Below are 27,766 nucleotides of genomic sequence, written 5' to 3' on the forward strand. Positions count from 1 at the left end.
CATGGTTACAGTTTATCAAGTGGTAACACACTTTTATTTTGGAAAGAATGTCTAAGAAACCAACCGGTATAAATTTGTAGAAACAAAGGCTTTGCCTAGTCAATTACAGGATGGGTTGCACTTTGGGCCCAATCATAGTCTACCTTTGTGGTGGTCTCCAAACAATCTTGGAGACAGAAAATGATTTCCAAATATAATGTTTAGCTTGAGATTTTTAATCAACACTGTAAGATGAGGGGATATTTGATTCGTCTGATAATGTTTCATATTTTACTTGCACATTTAAAAAAGTTGTAAATAAATTTATCTTTGCTTTAAGTTTTCCTGGTCATGGCATTGTTTCAAAAAAAAAAAGGAATTAATAAAGGAAAATACAAAAACAAGTTATTTTAAAAGACAGGGGTAAAAGGAATACTGTGAAATCAATGATAGCACTGGGACAATAATTAACAAGGAAATGCAGCGTATAGTTTCCGGGGCACACAAATTAGACATCACAGCTGCAAACTATTAACATTAACTTTCTGCAGTCACTCCGGGGAGTCGTTCAAGGTGCCAATGAGGAAACATCCTCAAACAGCGTGACAAAGATACAGCCTGGTCAAATTAAATACTGACCTATAAAGATCACAATGTCTTTTCTTTTTGGTGAAGCATGTCTTGTCTGACACTGGACAGACCTGACTGTGTCTGGCATTTCACAAACCCAAGCCTGTGTTTGGGATTTCCAACCATACCTGATCCAGGCAGCTGCTGCGTAGATATCTCAATGCTTGCTGGATACTCTGGGGCAGGGGCTGTCCCGTTCTCTGGACGTGAACTATGAGAGGAACGCCAAAGACAGTCTTGTCTTTGTAATCAGGAACTTTCATCCTCTTCATGAACTTTGGAACTGACCTAGAATTCACAGAAACCAGGTCATCAAGCCTCCTGGGGCCCACTGTGGGGAGAAACTGTGAAAGCAAGCAAGAAGTGGAAACCAAGCTTTTGTTGGAATACCCAAAAGGCAGAGGGAAATTCAACGTTTCTCTCTTAATTAGTCACAGTGCATGGAGGGACTATGTGCACCCCTTGCCTCTGTTAGAACTCTTACTGTTACACAGCATGATTCACATTAGCAGATGAATTTATGGCTCTGTTTTCAAGGCAAGTGTTTGATTTTCTAATTTAACTGTGACTTACAAACCACTCAAGCAATAAACACTTAAAAGTCCCCAACAAGACAAAATGAAGCACACTTACAACAACAATGAAGAATTAGTTCAGTTGGGTTAGGGGAGAAATGAGAAGAGAAGGTTAAAAGTATTTCTTGGCTATGATTTTCTAGAACCGACTGAACTTTTTAAAGGAAATTTTAATACACAAACAGATATCAATTTGATAATGCAACTTATAACTTCCTCAATTATTCTTTTTTTTAATAAAAGCATTGCGAATTCTTCTATATATATGATATATCTATAATGTATATACCATAGGATAGTTAGTAACTCATTTTATATTTTTTTCAAATGCATCAAATCGTCTAAAATCAGTCTACACTCAAGTTCCACGACATGCTTTGTCAATTCCTTATGACAAAGGTTTCACTGTGGTTTCTTGTTTTTATTCGTGCATGAAATAAAAGCAGAGAAGTACTTGAAGAATGAAATGCTCTCTGAATGACCAGTGCTCTAAGTATTGAGCTCTGCATTGGCCCGAAGGTACAAATAACAGATGTTTCTCCCTGCAAACTGCCAGAATTACTTTAAGGCAGGTTTACTTTTAATTCCTCTGTTCACAATTAATCACCCTTTACTTGTCTTTTATCTTTCTTGGAGCCTGACTGCACTGCCTGGACATTGGTAGGGCTCCAAATAAAGCCACGCTCCCTGCAGACTCCATCCCACCCTAGGAAGCAGCCTGGGAAGCAGACCGGAAGGCAGAACTCTGTGTACTTTCAGGAAGGCAGCGAGCGAAGGCAACAATCGGTCCAAAAGCAAATACTTTAAAAGCTTTTGCAACCTCAGGCTTAGCTCTAGCACCAACAACACCCTCCCGCGTGAATGTGTTACTCACCATGTCCAGCCGTGTTTGTTGGACATGGAGTGCCTCTCCATGATGGCCGTGAGGCGCAGCAGTGAGAAGCGCTGGAGCAGGTTCAGCTGGCCAGCTGTCTGGTTGCTGATGTGGGGCAACGCCGTGGATGGCGAGGGCTGGTGCGAGAGCTGGAAGCTGGTCCACCGGAGCCGCCTAGACCAGAGAGACCGTCAGAGAAGCAGTCACAAAGTGGATGTGTTATCCAGAAACACAGGACCTTACCTATTTTTTAGTAGCTAAACAAAGTGAGTTCTGCGCCAAGAAAATCACCAAGCAAATGGAAAAGAAGACACATGTACGGAACAGACCTAAGAAACTGATTATCCAAGTCTGATAAATCTGGAAAAGGGTTCATTATCTGTTTCATAAGGAGGTTTAAATAAGTTATACAATACATTTTATTTGTCCATTCCCGAATTCGTTCATAAAGTGTTGAAAGCAATTGAGACTCTGTGTGTGTGTGTGTGTGTGTGTGTGTGTGTGTGCGCGCGCGCGCGCGCGCGCGCGCGGGGGGGGGGGGGGGAGAGAGAGAGAGAGAGAGAGAGGGAGGGAGATGTCAACAGAGACAGACAGACAGAAAGGTTTCAGTGCTTGGGAACCCCAGCATAGTTTCCTATTGCCACCTCTCTCCACACTCTACTCTCTTCTGGGGATGAGATGGAGGCGGAAGGTGACAGGCATGGAGGGGGCACTCTTGAAGTGATGCCTTCATCACACGTCAGTGAGCCCCAGGCGGCATCACTGGCTCCAGTAGAAGCACACACATTATTACTCTTCCTACTAGTTAGGCCTGCCCAGGCCTATGCTTTTTGCGGTTCTTCTGAAACGGTTTTTGTACAACAGCTTTTATGTACGTTGTAATGGGCATTGTAAAGTCAAAATAAACTTAGGAAGTACATACACACCTTAGATTACAGAATTTTCTCACACAAATGAAAAACAGTTTAACAGTTGGGGCAGAGACATTTTACTGACTACTGTTGCAAGGTCATGGGAAGCACCTGTGTGCAGGCACTGGGCCTCCGTTACCAGTGATTAACTATGGTGCCTGATAGCACAGACCTTTACACATAGCTCAAAGATCTTTTTAATAATAAAATTTTTAAAAAATAAAACCAAGATTGAATTAGAGGGTAAACACTCAGAAAAATACACGTGAGGGGACATGGATTCAATTACCATGTTAACTGTACAGAGGACATACTTCTGTTCAAACGATTTCTGACCACATATATCACCTAGAACAATGTCAAGCATTTAGTAAGTGCTCTATAAATGTTTGTTAAATAAATAAATGGACCATAACTATCACAAAATGGATTAAAAATCATGTCACAAAATCATGTAACCAACCTGTTTGGCCTGGTCAGAGAGGCCCCCACTCCAGAATCCCTCCTTTCTCTGACTCCGGTGGCCTCTGACTCGTTCAGCGATGTGCCATCCCTTTCCCCGTCACTGGGGGTTGTCCGACCTTCGGACACAGAATTACCTTCGAAATCTAGGGAGATCTGGTTAGGAGATGGAAAGGGGCATAAGCCAGGCTTCCTAACCAAAGCATCCCGCACCTGCAGTTCAGGCAGGACGTTCTTTGACCAGTCATCCACCACCTCTTGCAGCCCATTGACGTGGTGCAGAATGTCATCTAAGTGAGGGAAGAGGTCGTCCTTTTCCAGGTCCAGAAGGTCTCCTGTGCTGGCATACAAATGGGAGCCGGGGACGTTGTCATAGATACTGATTCGACTTGCTCTGTGGCAGGAAGCCATGAGCCCAGGCTCCCTGGTGCCAGGACCCTGCTGCCTACCCAGGGAGATGCTACCTGTCCTCCAGTTCACCCCATTGCTGTTGTCTGTTGGTGAGAGGCTCTCGATAGACAGTGCCTTTGGGAACGTTCCTGGTTTGTGATCCTTGGGAACGTGCACTACCAAGTTCTCCTGGGAATGAAACTCATGTGTGTGGTTCTGGTCACCTGCCTCCTGCAGTACAGTACCGACCAGCACATCCAGGTCTTCTAAGTACATGCCCCCGCGCTTGTTGGCCTCCTGGCATTTCCGTTCCTTCAGGCCAGGCGTGCTCAGCCCGCTACTGCTGGTTTCCAGTGGACTGCCCTCAGCGCTCCACGTGCTGGAGCATGGCAGCCCCTGGGTGCAGGCGGCTGGGAGTGAACTCTGGACGTCTCCATTGGGTATCTGGATGCACTGCATGGCTTTGAAGGACTCCGGCTCCTGCTGCAGCACCGGCCCACTGATCACCAAGCCCCCTGTCCGGCCTGACCCCTTATGCCTGGTGTGCACTCCTTTCGTGCGGAGTGTTTCCATGCGTTTTAAAAATGACTTGGCCCTGGCCCTGCCAGGCTTCTCATTCTTGGGGTGTAAAGGGCAATTGAGACCGTCTCTGGGGGACTGCGGGAGGCTGCTGCTGACGCCCGTGGCATCCAGCACGCCCGGGCTGTCGGCACAGCGCCGGCTGGGGCCCTCGGGCAGCTCTCTGCTTGCGCCCTGGCCGCCCGTCTGGCCGCGGCCCTCGCTGCCCCCGCGGCCGTCACTGCCCCCGCTGCTCTCGCTGTGGAGGGAGCAGACCTCGGGCTCGCTCAGGTCTGTGAGGACGCTTTCACTGCTGGTCGTGTTCCTCATCCTGACGTCTCCCGATGACCCATTTCTGTCTCCCCCAGGAAACAGGGTGTGGAGGTCATCGACCCGAGACCACCGCCTGCTGGTTCTTTGGAAAGTCCATTTGTTACTGATACAGAGATCCTCCTCATCTGAGTCATCACCCTGGAAAACATCAAGGACAGCACGCATTGGCCAGTAGCTCAGATGAAACAGGAGACCTTGGGGCCAGAGGAGGTCCTCGCTCCTCTCCCTTCCCTCCGTTTCATGGGCATTCTCTGGGCTTGGGAGGAACCTTCACTCGGTCCTCCACTGTCATGCACTGTCCCACAGACCCTCTGTCTCCCTGGTGGCTAGAGCACCTCTTCCCAACCTGCCAAGCTTTATTCCTTGTAATTTCCACCAAGTTCCAGAATCATTCCTCTCTAAGAAGTCTTTTCTTGATTGATTATAAAGAAGGTGAAGTTATCATCTGACTAGACATAGACAGTCTAAATCTAAAACACCTGTGGTCTCCCTCTCACACGGAAACCTAATCCTGCCGTAAGACACTTACTTCTTTCCTGAGACATCTTAACTGAGCCCGTGACAATATTTCCAGCTTCCCACCTCCGAACCGCGAAGCCACTCTCTATGAGCTAATGTTCCTTACCTAGGTCTCTCCAACTTGATTCTTGTTGTCTATTTCCGGTACAAACTAATGACACAATTATCTACTGAACTCCTGTAGGTGGAATTCCAGAGATCACTGGTTGGGGAGAGTCCGCCCAGCTGCTCTGCTGGCCTGCCTTCTTGTTTTTAACCAATTCTGCATCCGTACGCCTTCGGCAGAACATGCGCCCAAGACTGCCTTGGTCCTCACTGCTTTGCCGTCTTACACTGCACTCTGTACACATTTATCTTACCTGTCTGGGCTCTGCCTGAGTTTGCATCCCCTGAGAGAGGAAAGTCTGGGTGTGTAGAGGCCAGAGAGGCCCTTGCTTATCTTTGTGAGTCCCTCCAGCTCAGTATAGACCTTGACCTAGAGCATCTAAATAATAATTTCCTTCCAAGATAAACGGAATCATCTGCTCCTTCCTCCTCCTCACCACGTGTATTACCAGGGCCCAACTGAGAGAGACTATCGTACCTTCTTCACCCCTATGCCCTTTTTGAGGCCTATGACACCTCTCTCTTTGGGTCTATTAACAGCCACAACCTGACAAGAATCCTTGACTCCGGTGTCTTCCCCATCTAAGCAGCTTTCTGTAGTGTAATCTGAAGGTGATCACAGAACCCCAGCTTAGAAGCCCTCAGCTTCCCTTAGCCTCCCTGATATCTTGAGTGCAGCATTCAAAGCCCATTTGCCCTGACTGCCAGGTACCTACTTTTCTTGCCTCATTTCAGTTGTTCCTCCCAGTTCCTCTCTGCTCCCTGGCCCACAACTATCCCCCAACACCCAGTTCTGTTACAGATTTAAGAGCCTAAAAGGAGGTACATGGTCTACTGCTGAGAATGTCCTGCTCTGGTCCCTGACGACTCTTGGGTGCTCAGTGTGCCTATGAAATCCTTCCCTTTGAAGCCTTCCCTGATTGCTCCAAACAACGACTACTTTCCCCCTGCATTTGGAGTAGCCCTCTGTTGTAGTAGTTACTCTACTGATAACTCAAGCTCATGTCACACACACCCATCCTCAGTCATAATAGGTAAGTAAGCTCATCAAGAACAGGGACTGTGTTTCTCTGCTTTATTCATACAGTGTGTCCGTAAAGTCATGGTGCGCTTTTGACCGGTCACAGGAAAGCAACAAAAGACGACAGAAATGTGAAATCTGCACCAAATAAAAGGAAAACCCTCCCAATTTCTGTAGGATGATGTGGCAGCATGTGCGCATGCACAGATGATGACGTAACACCGTGTATACAGCGGAGCAGCCCACGGCCTTGCCAGTCGAGATGTGGACGGTACAGAGGAAAGTTCAGTGTGTTCTGTGGCTCGCTAAATTCGAATCCGTGACCAAAGTGCAACATGAATATTGGCGCGTTTATAACGAAGTGTCACCACATAGGAATAACATTACTCAGTGGGATAAGCAGTTGAAGGAAACCGGCAGTTTGGTGGAGAAACCCGTTCTGGTAGGCCACCAGTCAGTGACGAGTCTGTAGAGGCTATACGGGATAGCTACCTAAGGAGCCCTAAAAAATCTGTGTGTGAGCCCACATTGAACTGCACTGAATAGGTATGAAACTGGGAGAGTTTTCCTTTTATTTGGTGCAGATTTCACATTTCTATCGTCTTTTGTTGCTTTCCTGTAACCGGTCAAAAGTGCACCATGACTTTACGGACACACTGTATTTAAATCCCTCCCAATGCCAAGCTCAAAGTACCTGCTCAATATTTTTGTTGTTGCTGCTGTTGTTAACTAACTTTATTTTATTTTACTTTGGCATTTAGGTCTAAGACCCAGTTCCAAGTGTGCGTGGTACCAGTTAGGAGCTTTTGTGACTGCATGTTAAGATGCTCACTCTCTCCAAAGTTTCTATCACTTATACAATGGGATTAAACATAGGCCCTGTGTGCCGCAGCAGGTTAGCTGAGGAGACTAAATGCAATAATGCATTGAGTAGTCCCTCACTGAGGAGTATCTGTTTATTTGTTATTCTCCAGTGTTGTTCAACTGCTTACCTATTGCCTATCTTAAGATAGACTGCTTATCTTTTTACAAGTCTAATAATATTCACCTTAACTCTCCGTAGCTTGGCAATTTATTTTATTTTAAAGGAAAAGTGAACAGATGCTCAGTCAATAAATGTTGGGATGTCCCCATTCTTGTTTATTTAGTGAAAAATCTAGATTCATCTGGGTTAGATTAAATGACAAATTTGAACATTCAAATATAAGGTAGAAAAAAAAATGCAAAGCCAAGGTATTAACGAAGTTTCCCACAGGTTTGGGGCCTCAGTGGAAAGTTAGTTTTGAGTTTTAAAAATAGTTATAGAGAGCTTTGGAAAAAAGAGTTTAAAATATTGTATAAATGGAAAAAAAGGCAAGACTCTAAGATGAAGACTCAAAATTATACTTTCTTTGTAGCCTTTTCTACTTCCCTTTTCCCTGTGATTGATATAATAAAACCCAATATCTGAGGGCCATTATGTACCAGGCATCGTGATAGGCTGAAGGTTGAGTTCTGGATTTTCATATCACATTTCAAGATAGTAGTGAGGGGAAGTTGATATTAAGTCAGCATTTTGAAAAAAGTCCTTTTAAGCAAATAGTTATTTTGAAAAGGCAAAAGAAGGGTATGCTTTTAACAAAATTATAGGTATCTTAAAATAGAAACTACAATATTTAGTGTTGGCTCTAACAAGCTCTCTCAAGCTAGTGCAAACTCTGTTTCGGGTGCTAGTAAACCGTATACTATATAGTTGGATAAGGACTTCTTTATTTTGGTTATGAAGAGATGCCAAGCTGGGCACTGAGAACTGGGAATGGAAAGCCTGCCCCTGTCTGCGAAGCTCTAAGAGCTTATTATACTAGCTTTGGGAAACAGGAAGGTACGTACAACCCAAAAAGGCATGTGAACAGTGGTGGACCGTCGGGGAAAAGACCAATGGTTCAGAAACTATTTTAGTATTTAGATTGTTTGAGCCAAAACAAATAAGCAAACCAAATCAATAATAAACAAAAACAAAATGAAAAACCCATTTTCCTTTAGCACCTTCTCCTTTATTATAGTATGTCCCGAAAGGTGCTGACATAATTCTGTATCTTTGTTTTCCTCTAGTACAGGATCTTCCAAACTATTCTAGTGATATACAATAAGAAATATCTTTTCTATCAAACTCAAGGCACATACAGATATTATACTAAACAACAAACAATTCCTACTATAATTATACTTGTTTGTACTACTGTGATATATTCTATTATAGTTAATATACAATATTATATCAGTTTCAAGTGTACAACATAGAGATTCTACCTGATACACTTTACAATCTGATCACCATGCTAAGTTTAGTAACCATCTGTTACTGTACCAAGTCAGTATGATATTTATTGCTGAACATTTTCCCTGTGCTGTGCATTACTTCCCCTGTCCTATTCATTTTCAGCAGGAAGTTTGTATTTCTCATCGCCCTTCACCTTTTCATCCACCCCTTCACCCCCGCCCCTCCTTGAATGGCAAACCATCAGTTAGTTCTCTGTATCTTTGAGTCTGCTTGCTCTGCTTGTTTTCTTTTTACAATTCCACATATAAGTGAAATCACATGGTATTTGTCTTTCTCCGTCTAATTTATTTCAGTTAGCTGTCCTCTGATATTTTACATTCTAATTTAGTCAGTTTTGCTTTTTAAACAAGTTGTGACCCACCAAATTCATTTGACAGTCCATCGATGGGCCATGACCCATACTGTGCTAGAGTTTAACTTTCATACCTCAGGGCCCCACAGACTTTCAGGCAGGTGTAGACTCCCCAATAACTATGGAAGTGTACTTATTGGTTAAGAGCTGATCAGATGTCATCAATTTGATCATTATTTTAAGCTAATAACAGTTTGATTATTTAGCAGTGAAAAATGGAAATACCTAGGAGTCAGATATATTTATGAGAAAAAGAAACAACAAACTAACTTTACTCTCCTAGCTTAATTATTTGGTAAACCATGAAAAACCTATAGACATCAACCGCCTGGATTCTGGCAAGGGAGCTGACAAAGGCTCTTCTGACATGGCTGTGCCCTAGAGGGCTAACGGTGCTGAATGCTGCAGAGTTCTGTTAGTTATGGGTTGAGTAACTCTACCAAAGAGTGTGATCACAAGACTGAACACAGCTAAGAAAAATTCTCTGGATGATGCCTCAGAGTGACGCCCATTTTAAGAATAACTTGAATGAGCCAGGAGAACTCATGTTTTTAAAATGTGAAGGTGACACAGGTAATTCACTAAGTGATCTTGAGCAAAGCACCCTTTTTTTTTTTTTTTTTTTTTTGTATTTTTCTGAAGCTGGAAACGGGGAGAGACAGTCAGACAGACTCCCGCATGCGCCCGACCGGGATCCACCCGGCACGCCCACCAGGGGGCGACGCTCTGCCCCTCCGGGGCGTCGCTCTGCCACGACCAGAGCCACTCTAGCGCCTGGGGCAGAGGCTAAGGAGCCATCCCCAGCGCCCGGGCCATCTTTGCTCCAATGGAGCCTTGGCTGCGGGAGGGGAAGAGAGAGACAGAGAGGAGGGAGGGGGAGGGGTGGAGAAGCAAATGGGCGCTTCTTCTATGTGCCCTGGCCGGGAATCGAACCCGGAACCCCCACATGCCAGGCTGATGCTCTACCGGTGAGCCAACCAGCCAGGGCCGGCACCCTTTTTAAAACTCAATTTTCTCAGCTCTAAAACAGAAATGATAATACACAGGTTGCATGGCCTGTCCATAGAACCAACTGAGATCATATGTGAAAATGCCATATAAACTTTAAAGAGCAAGATAAAAGTAACTATCTTTGATGAAGACCGGAGATACGGTGTGTAAAGAACTTAACAACACAGAAGGATGACCTGCTAATGAGATGACAGTTCATGAAGTAAAATATAAAGACCCCAACTTTAAAGATCAACTATAAAACATGCAGGATAGAACAGATGTGGTTAAACAGCAGTTACTATCCATGGCTTTGAGGAAGGAGACGAACCCATAAGCAGATTTAAGCCTAGTGTGAGTTAACTATGTAATAGAGCAACCAGACCAAGTCACCAACTTTAGAATGCATGACCAGAAGCATGGATCTCCAGACAAAGGCTGGAGCCCCACTGTGCTGTGCACTGGTCACATACCCCAGGGACAACAAGCTCTCATTCTAAGTGTCATATTTTTAGGGGCACATGGGAAGGGGTGCATGTTTTGAGAAGGGTAATCAGAATAGCCAAGGGTCTAAAACCTCCTGGGAAGAATGATTGAAAGAACTAAGAGTTTAGTTCAGAAATGAGGGACTTCAGAGCAGCATTACTCAAAGTTGGCTGCCAGTCCCCAAACTTACCAGCCTTCAGTGAGATAAGTACAGACTTTGAGAGTAAGTATTAAAATGTTTGCCACCATGTGGCAAGGCCATGCTATCCTGAACAGGGTAGAGTCCATTTAGGGTGTTGTGCACAGTAGGTCCACATTACAACATGCACATTTCAAGATCAGTTTAACTACCATAACTCACAGTGTGTAATGTACAGGATCCATTGTTTCACAGAAAGATAACTTCCAGAATTGGCTAGTAATGAGGATTAAAGATGGCTTTTGAAAGTACAACAACACTTATTTCATTAATGAAAAAGGTAAAAGGGAACATCCTAAGCTTTTTTAAATTACCTTCAAAGAAGTCATCTTCCATTAATGAGCTGAAGCCGAGTGGCTGGGTCTGCGTGTTTGGAAGCAGTAATGTGTCACCTGCAATGCTGCCGGGAGGAGCCTGAAACCAGAGGCAGGGGCACTGCTGGTGGGCTTGGGTTCCCAGCAGCGCCTCTTGGGTGGGTTTTACAAGTCTTTCATTGAGATTTGTGGCCAAGACTGAGAACACACTTCGTCCTAACTCTCCCAGGGACAAAGGAGGTAATCTTGAATCTTTAAAAGACAACTTTTCTCTTCTGCAAGGATAAAATCTTGTGGTGCTATCTTGTTGGAGGGGAGGTGTGATTTCATCTTCCCCATGCTTTCCAAGTGGTATTCAATTTAATTAAGTATGAATGAGGCTTCACCATCCTGATCTAGATTTTTCTTTTTCTTCCTTGGATCAGCCCACCAAACTCTTCAGACAAAATCAAATGAGAGGAAAATGCAAAGCAGAGCCATAAGATCTGTGAGTCATTCACCGTGAGAGATCTGGAGATAAATGCCCAGAAAGACATTAAGTGAATCGTAGACTTTAGTATGGATGGCAAGAAACACCCCTTTTCTAAAAACAACAATAAATAAAACTACATAAGCTATATATTTTGCCAAGGAAACACTTCCAGGTCTCTGGCCAAGCCTCACTCACTCACTTAGACTCCAAAATGTTTCTGAATATCTTTGAAAGGCAAGGAAGTGTTCAGATCCTTCCTCTGCTAATTTTGAGCAGCTTTGGGCAAGTTATGAAATTTCTGTCCTTATAATTTATGCACCTGTGATGTGGGGTCAATAATGAGGGCAGTGTCAGGCACACAATAGGCATGTGGGAATATTTGTTCTCCACACAAACCACTGAGCAAGCACATACAGTCCTTTCATAGGCCCAACCAAGAGCCCCAAAGGGAGAAGAAGAATGGTGGCCCAGATGGGCCATTCAGGGATGACACTCTGAAGAATTGTGCGTGTCTGGGGCTCTGAAGATTAGAGATGAGGGTTACATTTTTCTACTTTGGATTGGTTAAAATGGGGACGTGGCTAGGGAAAATGCTACAGTCTCAGTTTTCTTCCACCTACACTAATTCCTAAATGGGGTGAAGCTTCACGTGGCATTCAGTTCTCAGATTTCACTTTCTATTTTTGATCATCTGGCCTATTCCTTGCTTATATTTATTTATTTGTTTGTATTATTTTTGCAATAAAACAAAGGACTAGCCTATGCTTTGTGTATGGGGCAGATCACGGGGACATGTGCTACCACACAGGGTCTCCTGCATAGTTGCTGAGACCACAGCCTCAGATGCCGGTCATTCCTGAGATTCACGAGGGGGTAAAGACCACACATTGGAATTATTTATTTGAAAATTTGGGCTATGACTCCCCAGTTAACAATGTTCTATTCAAGTGCATGCATTGGTCAGTCCTATCGCTAAGCAGGGGCTATAAGGGTGGATGCCACTCTATCCAACACAAGGAATAAATTACAACTGTCAGAATACTGAAGCGACTAATTTACAGAGGAGCTTTTGTGAAGGCAACACAGAAGTAGTCTAACAAATGTTATTCGAGCCTTCTCGAATATGGGTTTGGAAAGGCTGGTGATAGGGTAAGAATATAATCACTCCATTTGATTGAAAACAAATCATGTAATTAGTTTTGGATGTTTTCTTTTATAATACACTGTAGCTACAGGTCTGTAGAGGTAGCCGAATGGACCAGCCACACTTTAGACACTCAGGTGTGGCTGTGTTCAGTTTAATAAGAAGCATGTGTTACAATCAAAACAAGATCTGACCCTCGTGCTTCAAACAGCATATATGCTACTCAAGGGCTCCATTCAGCCAGACAGCTGTTGGGACATTTATTCCCACATTTTTCATTTGTCTTTGGCCTGGACAAATTGCTCGTATTTTTTTCACATTTCTCTGGATATTGTTTCTTACCATTTTACCTCCTTAGCTTAAATCTTTGGTTTCTAGCTCAAACATAAATTGTTTTTAAGGTGAGGTCAACCAAAATTCATTCACTCCCCCACCCCCACGCGTCCCCCGGCCCCAGCCGTCTTTGGTACTATTTTAGAGCCAAAATTCAGGTTAAAGTTATTTTTAAAGATTAGGTTACTCAGGAGTAACTTAAAATCCACTGGGTTTAATGACTTCTCTGTAAGCACCAGGATAAAGACCACTTTCTTTTTTTGACTCAAAGATGTTTTCTGTACTTCTTCAAAATATACTGAGGCATGACTTGTTATGTGTTGGAGATGTGAAATGAAAAACACACCTAGTTAACAATCTGAACTCTGAATTTCCTAAAAGGATCAATTCAGTGAGAGAGAGATGGAGAGGTATCAGCACAGTGGTTAGCAGCCTTGGTTTTGGAGTTAGGACACGCCTGAGGTTGACACCCTGCTCTTAACACTAGTTAAGGAAAGATCATGGACAAATGGCCTAACCTGTTTCAGTTTTACTTTCTTTATCTAGGAAGTGGGAATACCTAAAGCAGTGAGTTAAATGAGGGGGTGTATGGTGATGCTGGAGAATGAATGCATCTGGAAATGTACTTGAAATAAAATGCTGTTGCAAAGAACGAAGCCAAAGACATCCGTCCTGGACTTCAGACTGTTCTGCATTCTTATCTGCTACTGCCTGTGGAGCATGTAACTCTAACATGGAGTGAATTCTTTGTACCTTGACAAACTTCTGAAAGATTGACCATAAGAAATTAAGACATTGTACATCATTATGCAAACCCTCTGATCAAACTCAAGCAAAATGAGAAATGAAACAAAATACCTCAGCCTGGGTTTATAATACACTTATTTAACCTTTAATGGTTATGATGAGATGGGACAGATGGAAAACAAATGTATATGGTCAGGCATTTCATAATTATGGTTAGGTGCATCATTGTTCTTTTCCATCTATAAATGCAAGCTTCTTCTGTTGGTCTTAGTAAGGTGTAGTAGACACCTACCTTTTTCCTTTGGAAGTTCACATCAAGTTTCATTGAGGCACACTTGTTCAACGTATTTAGTCGTCTAAAAAGAAAGAAAAATGTGATGATTGCTACCACTAATGAACCTAAATTTTCTCTCCAGTTTGCTAATTCTCATTCATTGCCAATGAAATTGAAAGTGCAGAAGCAATCAGTTATGTGTCCCTGAAGTACTGCATTCACAGACACTTCATTAGAGAGTTCCTGTCGGTTCTCTAGCTGTCTCCCCCATGTAGCCTACCAGCTCTATCCTTCCTTAATCCCAACCTGGTCCTTTCCCTGCTTCTCTTTCCACTGTTCTTGGAACCCGTACTCAGTCCTTTTAGCCATACTTTCACCACCCCCTCAATTTATTTGCCACCTTGGTCTTTTATTGTACTAGTCCCCAAATTTGCATCAACTCAACCATCTGTCTTCTCTTTTGCTCTTGGGCTGTTTGGTGTAAATGAAATAATAACTCACACTAAACTGCTAAATTATATGTAGTATAGACTGAATTGTGCTCCCCTCAAACTCATATGTTGAAGCTCTAACCTCTACTGTGACTGTTTTTGGAGTAATAATAAAGGTTAAATGAGGTCATAGGGTGGTACCTATGACCTAGTCTCATAATGGTTGCCCTGATGAGAAGAGACACTAGAGACTGCTTGCTCTTTCAGTTCACCATGTGAGGACACAACAAGAAGGTGGCTATCTGTAAGCCAGGAAGAGAGTCCTGATGAGGACCACGCTCTGCTGGATTCTCCAGCCTCCAAAACTGTGAGAAAATAAATGTTTACTGTTTAAGACACCCAGTCTGAGGTGTTTTGTTATGGTAGCCTATGCTGACTAATAAGTACATTTTGATTTTCATCCTCAACTGGGTTCCCGAAATTGCTACCCAGCATTCCTTTTATTTTTTACTCTGGTTGACTCCCAATCTCAGACCATGAAAAAAGATGCCAGTTTCTCAACAGATGACTTAGCCATGACTGCCCATGAGAAAATATAGCTTCATAGAAGCTATTGGACATAAATTCTTTTAATAATACCCTCCTTCCTCATTAAAAAAAAAAGGTGTTTCTATTCATTTTCAAAGCTAATCCTTTAACATTTTGTTTTTTAATATCAACTCCTACCACTTCATATGAAACTTTGATACCTCATTTAATCCCTCTCACTTCAGCAAACTCTTCTCACTGATCTTCTTTTCTTTAAGCTCACCCTGTTTTTAGCAAATTGACTAACCAATTAATTAGCTACCTAAATAATGATAATCAAAAAAATTATCAATTTTCCTTAATCCCACCTGCTACCCCATAGTATAGCAGTTATACTAACTCCCTTCCTTATACTACTCAGTTGGCTGAGAATAGTCTTAATTTTCATTCACTTCAACCCACTGCAATCTAATTTCATGAAATTTGCTTTGAACATGCCTTTATTATTTTATTTTATTTGGTTACTTTTCAAAAAAATCTTATAGTTATTGAATGCATATATTTTAAAGAGTCAAATATAATTACTCTTCATGTCATTTTCCACGTATCACTCTTTGGAGGCAACTCTTTTAACTGTTTCTTTTGGTGATTACCTCTAGCATCTGGCCAAGCAATTCTACTCTTAGTTATTTATCCAAGATAAAAATAAATCATACATCCAAAGACTTGTACTTGAATTTCATAGCACTGTTATTTATAAAATAGACAAAAGAGAAATAACCTAAATGCCCTAAGTTTGCAAATTTATATTAAAATTGTGGTATATCCACACAATGAAATAGTCAATAATACAAAGGTACTCAAACTATGGATATGTGGAACAACAAGAGAAATCTTAAAGGTGTCATGTGAAGTGAGAGAAACCAGACACAAAGAGTAGGTACATGTGCTGTGATTACATTGATAAAGAAATTTAGAAAAGCTAGAATTGTAGTGACATTAAACAGGATAGTGGTTAGCATGATTGTAGTAATGGTTATGTAACTACATTTGATAAAACTCATCAAATTGTATACTTTACATGGATGATTTTATATGAATGAAAATTATACTTCAATAAAGCTGAGTGGGAATGATGAAATAAAGATCTCCAAAACTCTGTTCCTCCGAAAAAGCAATAAGAATACTGGCAGAAAGGTCAACAAAATTGACAAACCCTTGGCAAGACTCACCAAGGAAAAAAGGCACAGGACTCAAATAAATAAAATCCAAAATGAAAGAGGAGAGATCACCACAGACATCATAGATATACAAAGAATTATTGTAGAATACTATGAAAAATTATATGCCACCAAATACAACAATCTAGAAGAAATGGATAAATTCCTAGAACAATACAACCTTCCTAGACTGAGCCATGAAGAAGCAGAAAGCCTAAACAGACCAATCAGCAGGGAGGAAATAGAAAAAACTATTAAAAACCTCCCCAAAAATAAAAGTCCAGGCCCAGACGGTTATACTAGTGAATTCTATCAAACATTCAAAGAAGACTTGGTTCCTATTCTACTCAAAGTCTTCCAAAAAATTGAAGAAGAAGCAATACTTCCGAACACATTTTATGAGGCCAACATAACCCTCATACCAAAACCTGGCAAGGATGGCACAAAGAAAGAAAACTACAGACCAATATCTCTAATGAATACAGATGCTAAAATTCTAAACAAAATACTGGCAAACCGAATACAACAACATATTAAAAAAATAATACATCATGATCAAGTGGGATTCATCCCAGAATCTCAAGGATGGTTCAACATACGCAAAACGGTTAACGTAATACACCATATCAACAAAACAAAGAACAAAAACCACATGATCTTATCAATAGATGCAGAAAAGGCTTTTGATAAAATACAACACAATTTTATGTTTAAGACTCTCAACAAAATGGGTATAGAAGGAAAATATCTCAACATGATAAAGGCCATATATGATAAACCATCAGCTAACATCATATTAAATGGCACTAAACTGAAGGCTTTCCCCCTTAAATCAGGAACAAGACAGGGTTGTCCACTCTCTCCACTCTTATTTAACGTGGTGCTAGAAGTTCTGGCCAGAGCAATCAGACAAGACAAAGAAATAAAAGGCATCCATATTGGAAAAGAAGAAGTAAAGGTATCACTTTTTGCTGATGATATGATCCTATACATCGAAAACCCGAAGGACTCCACAAAAAGATTATTAGAAACAATAAACCAATACAGTAAGGTCGCAGGATACAAAATTAACATACAGAAGTCCATAGCCTTTCTCTATGCCAACAATGAAATATTAGAAAACGAACTCAAAAAAATAATCCCCTTCACGATTGCAACAAAAAAAATAAAATACCTAGGAATAAACATAACAAAGAATGTAAAGGACCTATATAATGAAAATTACAAAGCATTGTTAAGGGAAATCGAAAAAGATACAATGAGATGGAAAAATATTCCTTGTTCTTGGATAGGAAGAATAAATATAATCAAAATGGCCATATTACCCAAAGCAATATACAAATTTAATGCAATTCCCATCAAAATTCCTATGAGATTTTTTAAAGAAATGGAACAAAAAATCATCAGATTTATATGGAACTATAAAAAACCCCGAATAGCCAAAACAATCCTAAAGAAAAAGAATGAAGCTGGGGGCATTACAATACCTGACTTTAAACTATATTATAGGGCCACAATAATCAAAACAGCATGGTATTGGCAGAAAAATAGACACTCAGACCAATGGAACAGAATAGAAAGCCCAGAAATAAAACCACATATATATGGTCAAATAATCTTTGATAAAGGGGCCAACAACACACGATGGAGAAAAGAAAGCCTCTTCAACAAATGGTGTTGGGAAAACTGGAAAGCCACATGCAAAAGAATGAAACTCGACTACAGCCTGTCCCCGTGTACTAAAATTAATTCAAAATGGATCAAAGACCTAAATATAAGACCTGAAACAATAAAGTACATAGAAGAAGACATAGGTACTAAACTCATGGACCTGGGTTTTAAAGAACATTTTATGAACTTGACTCCAATGGCAAGAGAAGTGAAGGCAAAGATAAATGAATGGGACTACATCAGAATAAAAAGTTTTTGCTCAGCAAGAGAAACTGATATAAAAATAAACAGACAGCCAACTAAATGGGAAATGATATTTTCAAACAACAGCTCAGATAAGGGCCTAATTTCCAAAATTTACAAAGAACTCATAAAACTCAACAACAAACAAACAAACAATCCAATAAAAAAATGGGAAGAAGACATGAATAGACACTTCTCCCAGGAAGAGATACAAATGGCCAACAGATATATGAAAAAATGCTCAGCTTCATTAGTTATTAGGGAAATGCAAATCAAAACTACAATGAGATACCACCTCACCCCTGTTAGATTAGCTATGATCAACAAGACGGGTAATAGCAAATGTTGGAGAGGCTGTGGAGAAAAAGGAACCCTCATTCACTGTTGGTGGGAATGTAAAGTAGTACAACCATTATGGAGGAAAGTATGGTGGTTCCTCAAAAAACTGCAAATAGAACTACCTTATGACCCAGCAATCCCTCTACTGGGTATATACCCCAAAACCTCAGAAACATTGATACGTGAAGACACATGTAGCCCCATGTTCATTGCAGCACTGTTCACAGTGGCCAAGACATGGAAACAACCAAAAAGCCCTTCAATAGAAGACTGGATAAAGAAGATGTGGCACATATACACTATGGAATACTACTCAGCCATAAGAAACGATGACATCAGATCATTTACAGCAAAATGGTGGGATCTTGATAACATTATAAGGAGTGAAATAAGTAAATCAGAAAAAAACAAGAACTACATGATTCCATACATTGGTGGAACATAAAAATGAGACTAAGAGACATGGACAAGAGTGTGGTGGTTACCAGGGGTGGGGGGAGGGAGGACAGGGGGAGAGTTAGGGGGAGGGGGAGGGGCACAGAGAACTAGATAGAGGGTGGCGAAGGACAATCTGACTTTGGGCGAGAGGTATGCAACATAATTTAATGACAAAATAACCTAGACATGTTTTCTTTGAATATATGTACCCTGATTTATTAATGTCATACCATTACCATTAATAAAAATTTATTTAAAAAAAAAAAAAAAAAAAAAAGAATACTGGCAGAAACTGTCAAAATAAGCTTTTTCTTAAAAACAAAAACAAAAAAAACCACCTTTACATTTTACTTGTTTTTCTTTTTAATTAGGATGACATCTTATATTCATCCTTTTTTTTTTTTTTTTGTATTTTTCTGAAGTTGGAAACGGGGAGGCAGTAGACAGACTCCCGCATGCACCCAACCAGGATCCACCTGGCATGCCCACCAGGGGGCGATGCTCTGCCCATCTGGGGCATCGCTCTGTTGCAACCAGAGCCATTCTAGCGCCTGAGGCAGAGGCCACAGAGCCATCCTCAGCACCCGGGCCAACTTTGCTCCAATGGAGCCTTGGCTGCGGGAGGGGAAGAGAGAGACAGAGAGGAAGGAGAGGGGGAGGGATGAAGAAGCAGATGGGTGCTTCTCCTGTGTGCCCTGGCCATGAATCAAACCCAGGACTCCTGCAGGCCAGGCCGACACTCTACCACTGAGCCAACCAGCCAGGGCCATATGCATCCTTTTTTTAATTTTTAAAATTTTATTTATTCATTTTAGGGAGAGGAGGGAGAGATACATGGAGGGAGAGAGAGAGAGAGAGACAGGGAGAAAGAGAAGGGGGGGGGAGCAGGAAGCATCAACTCCCATATGGGCCTTGACCAGGCAAGCCCAGGGTTTTGAACTGGCAACCTCAGCATTCCAGGTTGATGCTTTATCCACTGTGCCACCACAGGTCAGGCAACATTTTACTTTTCAATTACAGTTTATATTCAATATTCTTTTGTATTAGTTTCTGATTAACAGTATAGTGGTTAGATAATGATATACTTTACAAAGTGCTCCCCACAATATTTCAAGTACCACTTGGCACACACATAGTTATCACTATATTATTGACTATTCTTCTTTACATCCCCATGACTATTCTGTAACTACCAATTTGTACTTCTTAATCCTCTCACCTCTCTCACCCAGCCCTAACCTCCATCTCCTCTGGTAACCAGCCATCAGTCTGCTTTCTGTGTCCACAAGTCTATTTCAATTCTGTTTATTTGTTTTGTTCTTTAGATTCCACACTGCTGGTGGGAATGCACATTGGTGCAGCCACTATGGAAGACAGTCTGGAGGGTTCTTGAAAAATTGAAAATGGAACTGCCTCATGACTCAGTGATTCCACTTCTGGGTATATATCTGAAGACATCTACAACACTAATTTAAAAAAATAGATGCACCCCTATGTTCACTGCAGCATTATTTACAATAGCCAAAATTTGCAAGTAACCCAAGTGCTCACCAATCGATGAGTGGATAAAAAAACTGTGGTACATATATAAAGGGAATATTACTCAACTATATAAATGAATGAAATCTTACCATTTGTAACAGCATGGATGAATCTAGAGGATATTATACTAAGTGAAATAAGTCAGTCAGAGAAAGGCAAGTACCAAAATAAGCTTTTAAAGAGCTCTGAAAATTAGTAAAGGCCTGCAACAATCTAAAACCTGTTGGAATATGGTGAGTCTATATAAGAACAGTGAGCTTTGTGGCACTTAAACTTGTCCTATCCTCATGTTCCATTTCCCAGATCTGCAGGAGCTTTGAAAAACAACAGAATCACAATCACAGTAGCTGTGCATATCTACAGCCTAGCAGCCACTGTAGAGAGCAGAATGGGTTTGATACTCCCAAAGCTCCACTGTTAAAGAATTGTCATCATTTGACTTGTCTGCCAATTTCCTGAATGCCCCTAGTCACAGGGCCTGTCTTTACTCAACCTGATTTTGAGCTCATCACTGAGAATAGCTTATTCCCAAGGGGGTTGTCAAAATCAATCAAGAGCAATTATTTAATATCACAGCTGCCTAAGGTAGTCAAACAAGATGTGAACTAAAGGAATAAAAGAAATAGCTGCAGGAATGAGACGTCCACAAGGGACTTAGGAAAGTATTCAGAAATCTAAAAGTCCCACCACATATGAAGAACTGTGTACATACCCAGAAAAGACTTGAGAAGGTCCTAATGTAGCATCTCTGTCTGACCTTGTAGATCTGCATAAGCAGGAAGAAAAGGCTAAGGCAGAGCTATCAACTTCCTGCTGGAGTATTTAAACCATAGTCCAATATGCACAGAGCCCCATTGGCAAAGGCGGGAGACATACTGCTTCAAAGCATTTGTGGAAATCTTTGTCCAATAATTTGCTGACCACTAAGCTAACCAAGTAGAGACAATACATGATTCAGACTTTAGAGGATTAGTTGAGAAACATCAGGAAACAAACAGCAACAAGAAGCCTTGGGGATGGAGGATTTGATTTGAGAGTTGCCACATTATAATGTTTAAAATATCCAGGTGTAAAGAAAATATTCTAAAACAACAAACTGACTCTAAAGTTTACATGGAGAGGCAAAAGACCCACGATAGTCAACATAATATTGAAGCAGAAGAACAAAGTTAGAGGAGTTACGTTACCCAACATCAAGACTTTACTATAAAGCTACAGTAATCATGACCGTGTAATATTGGGAGAAGAACAGATAGACAGCTCAGTGAAACAAAAGAGAGAGCCTAGAAAGAGACTCACACAAATGGAGTTGTGACAAGGGAACAAAAAAATATAATACAAAGGAGAACAGTCTTTGAACAAACAGAGTCAAAACACCTGAACATCTCAATGCAAAAAACAAACAAACAGAATCCATCTAGACACATAGACCTTATACCCATCACAAAAATTAATTCACAAGGGATCATAAACCTTGTGGTAAAGATAAAATAATGAAACTTTCAGAAGACAACAGGAGAAAATCTAGGTAACCTTAGGTTTGGTGGTAACTTTTTAGATACAACATCAAAGGCACACTCTATAAAAGAAGTAATTGATAAACTGAACTTTACTACAATTACATCTTCTGCTCTGTGAAAGACATTTGTCAAGTATATGAAGAGACAACTCAGAGACTTGAAGAAAATATTTTTTAAAAATCTAATAAAGAAGCATTATCTAAAATGTACAAAGAACTCTTAAAACTCAACAATGAGAAACAAGCAACCCAATTAAAAATAGACAAAAGATCTGAACAGATCTCACCAAAGAAGACACACAGATGGCAAATAACATATAAAAAGATGCTCAACATCCTCTGTCATTAGAGAATTCCAAATTAAAAGAACAAGATACCACTATTCATTTATTAGCATGACAAAATTCCAAAACACTGAAAACAGCATAAGCTGGTGAGGATACGAAGCAACAGGAACTCTCATTCATTGCTGGTGGGAATACAAAATGGTACAGCCACTTTGGAAGACAGTTTGGCAGTTTCTTACTGCCAAACATACTCTTACTATGGGATTGTGCAACTGCACTCCTTGGTATTTACCCAAATGAGATGAAAACTTATGTCCACATAAAAACCTGCACAGGAATGTTAATAGCAGTTTTATTCATAATTGCAGAAACTTGGAAATAACCAAGATGTTCTTCAATAGGTGACTGAATAAATAAACTGTGGTACATTCAGACAATAGAATATTATTCTTTGCTAAAAATAGTGAGCCATCAGGCCATAAAAAAATATAGGGAAAACTTAAAACGCACATTGCTAAGTGAAAGAATCCAATATAAGGTTAGATAGAGTATAATTCCAACTATATGATATTCTGGAAGAGGCAAAACTACAGAGACATTAAAAAGATCTGTGGTTTCTAGGGGTTAGGAGGGAGGAAGGGTGAATAGTCAGAACACAGAGGATTTTTAGGGCAGTGGAACTACTTTGTATGATACTATAATAGTAGATACCTCTGCCAAAACCCGTAGAATGTACAAGGCCAAGAGTGAACCCTAATGTGAACTATGGACTTGAGTGATAATGATGTGCCAGTGTGTGTTCATCAGTAGATGGTAGGGGATGCTGTGCATGTGTAAGCCCAAATTTTTTAAGAACTTTCTGTATTTTCTGCTTGAATTTGCTGTGAACCTACAATGGTTCTAAAAATAAAGTCTATTTTTTTAGATGCATTCTTTGTTTGATTCATTTAAGAATTATTTGTATCTTGGACTTTGAAATTCCTGACGCAAAGTAATCTGCGTTTCCTTTTCTTTTAATATACTTGCTCATTTGTTATCAATCCCATCTACAAAATTATTCTCATTGACAACATTTTAGAAATCCTAGGTATGGTCCTGGCCTGTAGCTCAGTGGATAAGAGCATAGCATATAGATGTCCCAGGTTTGAACCTCAGGCAGTGTACACATGAGAAGTGACCATCTGCTTTTCTCCCTTTCCTTTTCTCCCTTCTTTCCCCCTTCCCCTCCTTCAGCCAGTGGCTTGACTGGTTCAAGCATGGCCCCTGATGCTGAGGATAGCTCAGTTAGTACAAACACATCAACCTCAGGCACTAAAAATAGCTTGGTCCTTGAGCACTGGCTCAAGACAGAGTAGCCACGTGGATCCCAGTTAGGGCACATGCAGGAGTCTGTCTCACTATCTCCTCTCCTCTCACTTAAAAATAAAGAAATCCTAGGGACAACTTCAAATACACTTATAATCATTTAACTCTTCCTTTCACAATGTGTACCTATATCAAATCATGCTGTATACTTTAAATATCTCACAATTTTTTTGTTTTGTTTTGTTACAGAGACAGAGAGAGAGTCAGAGAGAGAGAGAGATAGGGACAGACAGGAACAGAGGGAGATGAGAAGCATCAATCATCAGTTTTTCGTTGTGACACCTTAGTTGTTCATTGATTGCTTTCTTATATGTGTCTTGACCGTGGGGCTACAGCAGACCAAGTAACCCGTTGCTCAAGCCAGCAACCTTGGGTTCAAGCTGGTGAGCTTTTTGCTCAAACCAGATGAGCCCGCACTCAAGCTGGTGACCTCGGGGTCTTGAACCTGGGTCCTCTGCATCCCAGTCTGATGCTCTATCCACTGTGCCACCACCTGGTCAGGCTAAATATCTCACAATTTTATTTGTCAGTTATATCTGTTAAGCTGGGAGGGGGAAAAATAGTTGATTTGTTAAGATGGAAAAAAAAGACAAAGAGAAAAAATACTCCTTATAGTGGTCTGAAGCTAGGTAGATGTTCCCAGCATCGTGTAGCCTTGGCCTGGGATTTATCCTGCATCAGGTAATATAAACAATGGGCAGACTCTATAAGAATACACAATCGATGAAACACCTATCTTAGAGAGATGAAAAAGCCTCTGAGGACCAGCTGCCTCAGGTAAAAGAACATGTCACATAACAGAAGTATTTAAGATACTTGATCAAAACCACTGAGGAATTCTGCTGTAAGGGCAGCCAATCTACATTTAGGACGAACATTCAGCATCAGTATTTGTTTACCTCTAACATAATGATAGGTAATAAAAACCCTTGAGGTAATCTGAATTGGTCTAACACTGGCTGCCTGGAAGGCTATTCTTGCACAAACAATAATTTAGATTATAAAATTCAATTTATTTGTTGCAAGAGTATGTGTTCCATTGGATTAGAGCCTATTCTGAGGCAGGAACCATAATTTATTCTGTTAATGCACATAAGCCTAACAGGAAATTTTATACAAAATAGTCTCAGTAGGTTCTTTTTTAATGAAACATACGTGGCCTACATTTGTCTACATTTGTCCAATTAGTGCCTGACTTTAAGTAGTCACAATAGAACTTGTATAGTCAGAATAACAGCATTATTCTTCCATGGAACACGACAGGCTGAGAGCTGCATCTCATTTGCATTTCTAATGCCCAGCACAGGCACTGGCTCAGAGCAATCTACTCAGTCAGTGTTTGCTTAAGGAAACAGTAGAGGTTGGCAGACTCCAGGGATCATTTGGTCTATTTTATCTTCAGATGGGGAGAATAAGGCTCCTCGAGGAACACTTGCTAGGACTTCTTCTTGGCAGTGATTTCTCTGTCCTCACCTGCCAGAGAAGAATTTTAGAGGGGCCCGGAAAATGAGAGCATGTATGTCAGAGACCTTGCACAGGATAGTCAATAAATGACAAGTTTCTTTCCCCCCTCTCTTTTTTCCATGGAAAGAGAAAATCCATGGCACATGATGAAGACTGCATTCTGTGCTTTGAGCAAACCAGTTACATGTTAACATAAGTAAAACAGTTTGATCCTTCTAGAAGAAATGTTTACAATGCTACTGCTACCAGAACCTGTTGATTTCCACTGTTATCTTCATAATCCTTGAGAATGGCTAACACATTAGCAAAGGGGAAATAGTAAGAAGTCCCATTTTTTTTTTTTTTTTCAAAACCTCTTTTATTTTGTATAAGGAGACAGATGTGAGGGACTTGCAAGCTCACACAGGCTACCATTCTGGGAAAAGAAAAGGATAGCTTGTGTTTCCCTCTCTTTCTATGGAGGTCCAGTCTTCTCCTGGCTTTTCTAGCTTTATGTTTTCATGTAGAAGTCCCATTTTAAGAGTGAAGCCTGAGGTTCTAATGGGAAAGTCAATAAAAGAGAAGAAGCTGAGATTCTTCCATCCAACCGTGTGCACTAGGTGCCAGGGACAGGCTGGGCACTGGGAATGCTGAGGGGAACAAGATGTGGCCTCTGCTACTGAGGATTTCTCAGTCCAGTGTGCAGTATAAATAGGATTAATAAAGAAGGAGGAACTCACTTCTTGAGTGCAGAAAGACAAAGCCTCCCAGAGGAGGTAATATTTGAGCAGGGCTGTGGAAGACTAAGAAAAATTTGCTGCATAGGCTAGGAAAGACATAGGCAAAGCAAACAAGCGTTAAGTAGCAGGCTTTAGCCTGGGAATTGCTAGTGTGTGAGTGGGACTGCCTGGAGAGACAGACACAGACTAGATCCAAAAGGAAGCCGTTAAGGACAATCTGTGGGCAATGGGAAGCTATTGAAGGATATTAGACAGGAGACCTAGGATGTCAACGGAAGCTGAAGGTACTGTCCTAGAAGCCATAGGATGGGCATGATGAACAGGAGGGGGTAGTGCGTTAGTTGAAGCAAATGTTTAAGAGTAAGTAATAGAAAACTTATGCTATGCCTTTTTAGTGAGGGCAGTTTTACAGAAGCCCAAGTGAAGAGCTCAGAGAAGCCCATGGACTCTGAGAAATCGAAGACACACTGTGAGCGCAGAGGAGACAGATTTAGGATATTCTGATGAGAAAATGAATAAGATATGACCACACAATAATCCCTAACATGTAGAAGCAATAAAAGAATTGATCACCTGAAAGGTTATTTTATTACAGGTTCCAGTTCAATTGAACACACATTTATTGAATTCCTGCTTGGCACAAACCATGAAGCACCCAGGACTCATGACGTAGCATTGAATATGATGCAGCCCCTTATACTGAGTACTTAGAAACTGGTGGGAAGTCTTGGCATCCCCAGCTAACCCCACCCTGAGTGAGATGGTGGTCCTGGATGCAGCAGAGAGAGAACCCGAGGGAAGGGATGGCCAGGAGGCAGCACCAGAGTGCTGAGGAAGAGCAGGGAAGGGTGCACAGCTTGTGTGCGGGGCGGGCTGGGGATTGTGGGCAGGGTGGCCTGGGCCCTGTCTGAGTGGAGTTCCCCGCTTACCCTGCCACGAAGGCCGGGAAACACAGAAGGATCTGTCCTGCAGATGTATTGGAAAGGAACAGAGCCCTTCCTGTCCATCAATTTCAGATTAACATCTTACTTGTAAGCTGCCAAACTTCAGATTGCTCAGGAGGCCTCCCATGTTGATTTAATGGCCAGTTTCCTGTGGTATTTCTAATATCACAGCCAAGGGCACAAGAGGAATAACAAGCAGGAGTCTTGAGTTCATTTCTAATGCGCAATTCTGCTTAAAGTCACAGACTTCACTTCCACTCCGCTCATGTACCAAGGGCCCTATCTGTCTAGGGGTGTCCGGGCATGGCCCTAGAGAAGTTCAGAGACAAAGCCACTGAAGACTGGAAACCATTCTGCGCAGGGATCAACATCAGGCTGCCAGGGGGCAGCGCCTCCTCAGCAGGCGGAGCTCAGGGCCTGGGAAAGGTCTCCCCACTGCCCTGAGATTACAAAACAGATTCTGCAGAGCAGGGTGGGCAGTAACAGCAAACAGACAACTCTGGTATGCACTCAGTAAGGGTGGGGCCCTTCACAAACCACTGGCCAGCCAATGGGAGGGCTTTATGTAATCTGAGGAGAAGAAAGAATGTCATCAGACATTCACAAGCCTTTGTCATTGTGTCATTGCAGACCCAAGGCAGGCCACAACTCTGCTCTGTTGGACGTTTCACCTTGGCCATCCTTTTATCAAGGGCTGCTGCAAAATGCTGACTTCTCTTCCAGACTGTAAGCCCACAAACAACTGTGCCTGGATGTCAGCTGAAGTGAGGGAGAACAGAGATAAAGCATCGAAAGACCTGGCTATGCAAAGAAAATGAAGTGTGTGTATGCTGGTGGCAGGGACACATGTGCAACTGTGTGATCTGCATAAGGAAATAAACATTTTAATTGAGGTATAATTGGTATATAACATTGTATATGTTTAAGGTTTACAACAATGATTTATATATGTATTGTAAAGCCAGGAGCCGGGGCCAGGGCCACCATCAAAGCAGCCCGGACCATGCAGGTCCGCATTGGATTCGGACAGTCGGTAAAGAAACCATGGAGCCAAAAACTGGTGGGCCA

The 27,766-nt window shown here is 41.5% G+C and overlaps 1 protein-coding gene across 9 annotated transcripts in view; it reads right to left on the reverse strand.

The window, feature by feature from the left end:
• Positions 1-27,766, reverse strand: part of STARD13 (StAR related lipid transfer domain containing 13) — a 238,602-nt gene that overhangs the window by 20,450 nt on the left and 190,386 nt on the right. For 8 of the 9 annotated variants that reach the window (XM_066381012.1, XM_066381017.1, XM_066381014.1 and 5 more), the window contains 4 exons: positions 14,007-14,070; positions 3,433-4,850; positions 2,059-2,232; positions 738-897 (listed from right to left, as the gene is read on the reverse strand). In XM_066381012.1, the coding sequence (XP_066237109.1) occupies positions 738-897; positions 2,059-2,232; positions 3,433-4,850; positions 14,007-14,070 (1,816 nt within the window). Of the gene's footprint in view, positions 1-737; positions 898-2,058; positions 2,233-3,432; positions 4,851-11,018; positions 11,100-14,006; positions 14,071-27,766 lie in introns of those variants that run through there. The other variant, XM_066381020.1, reaches the window with a different exon arrangement.

The sequence above is a fragment of the Saccopteryx leptura genome, chromosome 4 (genome assembly GCF_036850995.1).
Source record: "Saccopteryx leptura isolate mSacLep1 chromosome 4, mSacLep1_pri_phased_curated, whole genome shotgun sequence".
Taxonomy (NCBI): Eukaryota; Metazoa; Chordata; class Mammalia; order Chiroptera; family Emballonuridae; genus Saccopteryx; species Saccopteryx leptura.